Source organism: Oreochromis aureus, linkage group 3 (assembly GCF_013358895.1).
Source record: "Oreochromis aureus strain Israel breed Guangdong linkage group 3, ZZ_aureus, whole genome shotgun sequence".
Lineage (NCBI taxonomy): Eukaryota > Metazoa > Chordata > Actinopteri > Cichliformes > Cichlidae > Oreochromis > Oreochromis aureus.
Window position 1 is genome coordinate 72,493,481 of NC_052944.1, and position 5,620 is coordinate 72,499,100.

The 5,620-nt window shown below is 45.6% G+C and overlaps 1 protein-coding gene across 1 annotated transcript; it reads right to left on the bottom strand.

The window, feature by feature from the left end:
- Positions 1–358: 358 nt before the first annotated feature.
- On the bottom strand, positions 359–3,197 carry LOC120434262 (uncharacterized protein K02A2.6-like). The gene has a single exon (XM_039602043.1). It carries the CDS (start codon positions 3,089–3,091, stop codon positions 359–361), a length of 2,733 nt encoding a protein of 910 aa, XP_039457977.1. The 5' UTR covers positions 3,092–3,197.
- Between the last annotated feature and the right edge of the window lie 2,423 nt (positions 3,198–5,620).

The following is a 5,620-nucleotide window of genomic DNA, read 5'->3' on the forward strand; positions in this document are numbered from 1 at the left end:
CGGCATAACTTCCAGCACAGGGCTAGACCGAACAACAACAACAGTACCCATTTCCCATCATGCCCCTGGTGCATGAACACTACGGGTCCTGCTAAAACCCAAAATACACAACATCTCCTCCCCTCTTACAAAGGATGTACTATGGAATAAACAGGTGATCTACTCAAAACTTCTGTCTTCACTGGAACATGACAGTAATAGCATCACAAACATTTCACCTTTCCCTTTTCCTTTTATTAACTGTATGGTTAGAACAACAACTCTTTTAATTGCTAACTTGGGAGTGAGGGTAGACTACCTCGACCTTCCCATGACCCATGGGGATTATTCTGCCCCGTTCACTTGGGTCAGGTGCTATCTAATAACTCAGACGAACAGGAGGCCGCCGCTCTCTGTTGGGGTATCGGCGGTCTGTGGTAACGTCAGTCTGTGTGCTCTCTTGTGGAGCCTTAGTTTCTGTCACTGAAGATGTCTCAGTCTCTCTTGCAGTCTCATTTACAGTGGGAACCACTTTTCCTGATGCGGTGGAGTTCTCTACTTGCATGTGTGGAGGGACTGACGAGTCGATGAGTGCATTTTTAAGATCTTCGAAAGACCTTTCTGCAGACACTGGTGCGGTCTGAAGTAGCTGATCCACGTGCCTTCTCCACACTCCATCGGCAACCTGTACTGTATATGAAACTGGTCCAGTTTGTGCGATGACAGTTGCAGGAACCCACTTGTGTGCTCCTCTGTAGTTCCTGGCCAGCACTGACTCACCGGGGCTGAAGACTCTGTTCTTGACCTGTTGGCCCCTGTACATAATTTGTTTCTCTTGTTGTTTTTGCACAGTGTCCTTCACAGTTGAGGGTTTCAAAAGATCAAAGGTAGTGCGCAGATCTCTCTTGAACATTGCGTTGGCAGGAGATGTCCTTGTGGTTGCATGTGGACTGTTCCGGTAGTTAAGCAGAAACTTGTGCAGTCTCTGATGCAGTGTTCCTTGGCCTTGTGATGTTTTCAGTGCATGTTTCATTGTCTGAACAAACCTTTCTGCAAGGCCATTCGTTGCAGGATGGTATGGAGCTGAAGTAATGTGCTGCACTCCATTAGCTTGCAGGAAAGCCTCCATTTCCTGTGAAACCAGTTGAGGTCCATTGTCAGAGACTATCTGTGTAGGAGATCCAAACCTACTGAACATTTCTCCTAGTGCTTCTATGGTCTTCTCAGTGGTGGTTGATTTCATGATGGTCACTTCAGGCCATTTACTGTGTGCATCAACAGCTACAAGAAACATTTTGTCCTCGTATGGACCTGCAAAGTCAATGTGCACACGATGCCATGGCTCCTGTGGGAACTCCCAGGGATGGAGAGGAGCAAGTGGTGGGTTGTTCCGGACCTTATGACACGATGAACAGTTTTTAGCAATCTCCTCAATCTGTTTGTCCATATTTGGCCACCAAAAATAGCTTCTCGCTATTTCCTTCATTCTCACTATTCCACTGTGTCCTGCATGAAGTTGCTTCAACAGTTTTGTTTGAAGTGACAGGGGAATAATGACTCTCCTCCCCCACAGCAAACATCCCGCCTGAACAGAAAGCTCCGCCCGCTTTCCCAGGAAGGCCTTCAAGTCTACATCCTCACCTGCAGGAAGACCCTTAATGATCCAGTCCATCACTGCTGACAACACAGGGTCATTTCTGGACGCCTTTTTCACCTGCACAGCCGAAACAGGTGCTGTCTCTACCTCCCTGAAGTAGAGGATCTCAACAGTGTCAGAAACGGGTTTTCTAACAGGGAGAGGCAACCTGGACAACCCATCTGCATTGCAATGAGACTCCGATTTGCGATACTTGATGTCATAAGAATGTCCTGACAATATCAATGCCCACCTCTGGAGACGAGAAGCAGCAAAAGATGGAATCCCTGTGTAGGGTCCCAGGATGGTTGTGAGAGGTCTATGGTCAGTTAACAGTGTAAACTTCCTACCGTACAAGTACTGGTGAAATTTCCGAACACCAAATACAATGCTCAGAGCCTCTCGTTCCAGCTGAGCATAGTTGGTCTCTGCCGTGTTTAATGTCCTTGATGCGAATGCAATTGGCCTTTCTTCGCCGTTTGGGAGAATGTGGGAAATCACTGCCCCCACCCCATAGGGTGAAGCATCACAGGCAAGCTGAATTGGGAACTTAGGATTGAAGTGGGTTAGCACCTCAGATGCAGTCAGTGAATCCTTTGCCTTTTGAAAGGCCTCTTGACAGCTTGCTGTCCACTTCCATGCTTCCTCCTTGCGTAGCAGGTTATGCAGTGGTTTCAGGAGTGATGCCAAGTTGGGTATGAACCGTCCATAGTAGTTCAACAGTCCTAAGAAAGACTTTAACTGGCTGACATTTTGTGGTGGGGGTGCATCCACAATTGCTGTGATCTTTGAAGGCGCAGTGTGTAGTCCATTTGCATCAATCACGTGCCCTAGATATTCCACAGATGACTGGAAAAAGTCACATTTCTCCTTACGGACTCTCAATCTGTATTCCTTCAGTCTCTGAAGGGTCGCATCCAGGTTGCACAGATGTTCTTCATCATCTGCTCCTGTACACAGGATATCATCCAAGTAACACTGCACACCAGGTAATCCGCTCAGGATTTGATCAATCGCTCGCTGAAACAATGCTGGAGCTGATGTGATGCCAAAAGGCAACCTGCAGTATCTGAAAAGTCCCTTATGTGTGTTGATAGTCAACATGTCACGTGACTGCTCTTCAACATGCATTTGCAGGTAAGCCTGGTTGAGATCTATTTTGCTGAACTTTTGTCCCCCACTCAGACCAGCAAATAAGTCATCAATCAGAGGGAGGGGATACTGCTCTGCTGTTAATACAGGATTCACGGATACCTTGAAGTCTCCGCAGATCCGGATTCCTCCATCCTTTTTAGGAACTGGAACGATAGGCGTGGCCCACTCGCTGGTTGTAACCGGCTCCAGAACACCATTCTTGACCAATGCGTCTAAGTTAGACTCCACCTTGGGCCGAATGGCGTACGGCACAGGTCTAGCCTTCATAAAGACTGGCTTGCTGTCAGGTTTGAGATGCAGCTTCACTGTAATTTTTTTCATGCTGCCCAGTTCCTCACGAAAAACCTCTTTGTGCTTTCCCAGTATGGCCTGCAGCTGAGAGGAACCATGCGACAGCTTCCTCACTTCTTGCCAGTTGAGTCTGATTGCTTTGAGCCACACACGTCCCATTATAGCAGGGCAGTCCTTCTGCGTAACATACACAGGCAGCTTAGCAGTTTGGTCATTGCATTGAACAGTCACCTCTGTCATTCCTTTCATAGGCACTCGATGTCCAGTATATCCTTTAAATACTGTGTCGGAGGGTTTGAGTGGAAGGTGCTTCAGACACTTCCTGTAGACATTATATGACACTAATGATGCTTTTGGACCTGTGTCAATCTGCATTTTTACAACATGTCCTTCCAGTTTGGGCTTGACCCAAAAGCCGTCTGATGTTTCATCCACATTCAGTATTCGCACAGTATTTATTGCAGACAACACTTCTTCATCTGAGGAATCACTTACTCTGTCCTCATGAAGCTTAACTGTGCGAACATGTCTTTCCTTTTTGAATTTTGCAGTGCCTCTTTTATTTCCAGTCTTTGAGCCCTTATCCTTGCTCTTTTTGTTCCTGCATGCCCGTGCTATATGGCCTTTTTTTCCACAGTTGTTGCAATCCATTTCCTTGCACCAGCAATCACTAGCAAGGTGTCCTAACTTGCCACAGCGGAAACATGGTCCTTGTGCATTTGCCTTACCACTGTCAAGTTTGTGTACCCTGTCTGTAGCATGCAGAGCATGGGCTTCTTTCGACGCCATTTCCATGGTCACACTGATATTAATTGCCTTCTCAAGAGTCAAGTCACTTTCCGTGAGTAATTTCTTCTGTGCAGCTTCATTTCTTAATCCACACACGAGTCTGGCTCTTAATGTGTCATTTAAAACATCTTTAAACTCACAGTGCTCAGCTAACTTGCGTAATGATGCAACGAACATTGTGACAGACTCACCCTCTTCTTGGTTTCGCTTGTGAAACCTGAACCGTTCAGCGATCACGAGAGGCTTGGGCGAAAAATGTTTGGTCAGTGTGTCCACAATCTCTGTGAAACTTTTATTGCCTGGCTTTGCTGGCTGCAGCAGGCTCCTTAGCAGGTTAAAAGTCTTTGGGCCTATCACACTCAAAAAAATGGGCACCAATTTATCATCCTGTATGTCATTAGCCGCAACGAAATATCCAAAACGCTCCGTATATGAGCTCCATTGCGCCGTGTTTTCGTCGAAGGGACCAATTGAGCCAATAACTCCAGCCATTACTCGGCTCCTGGTTAAATGGCACTCTTCCCCACACAACTGTTCCTTTTTGTAACGGCTTTTTTATTTTTTTTGCGTTACTCACGGAGTTTTTCCTTCGTCGTCTTTTCCGCTGTTCACTCCTCCCCGGTTCGCTGGAAAAATCGGCATCCACCGCCGCACACCGGGTGGCTCGTCCTCACATCGGCGCCGTCTAACACCGGGTCAGCTCGAGGCATCGGCAGGAAAAAACAGTGCAAAACTCCGTATTGTCGCGGACTGCAGCGCCGGTCCAGTCGTCCTCGTCGCCACTTTTTGTTATATCTTCACTGCGTGTTACTGGTATAACAATGATTCTCGGACCACGACGTAACTTTAAGTATTTATTATAGCGGCATAACTTCCAGCACAGGGCTAGACCGAACAACAACAACAGTACCCATTTCCCATCATGCCCCTGGTGCATGAACACTACGGGTCCTGCTAAAACCCAAAATACACAACACTTGTTCTTATTCGATCTGTTTAGTTTCTCTGCAGCAGTATTATTCTCACATGTTTTTGTGTGTCGGCTTGGAAAAGATATACAATTTGACTTACTTGGTTGCAGCTAATTGATGTACCTCATTTCGATCATTCAGTAGCTGAAAACAGAATAGCTTCAGTGCAGGATGTATACGTTTGAGAAAAAAAACTATTTATATTTTCTATACCACCCAGCAATAGCTGACAGTTTTCATGAATTAAAAGCTAACTTTGAGTTTATCCACCAGATGCAGATTCTGATACAACCCCAAAGGAGATTTGTGTCTCGTTCTGAGACTGAACTGGGGAATTGTTTGTAAGGTGTAAACTAAAACACTTTAAAGTCACTTCAAATCTTCTTCTTTTTTAAATTAAATCTCACCTTCTCAGCAAAGTGTCTGATAAACTACGAACACATGAACATGTCACTCAGGCTGACTCATTTTCCCTGACCCCGCACAGAGTACCACCTCTTGGGTTAAACTACTCTGAAGCCTGAGCTAGCCAGAAAGTTCATTTGGCGTCTGCTTCCACCTAGTGTTATATCCAGGTATTACAGTTCCACTGTTTGAAATGCTAACCGTGTAACCTTTTCTTCTACTGCTTTAACGGCTAAAGAAAAGACAAATCGTTTGCATCCAAACTTTATAGAAATAAAACAGGAGCTGGTTTGACTTGTTTGTTCTCAGTTTGACTCTCATGTTGTTTTCTAGTTCAGTTTGATAATTAAAAAGTTTTCTCTGAAAAATGTAGTTTAATCAGACTGACCTGAGA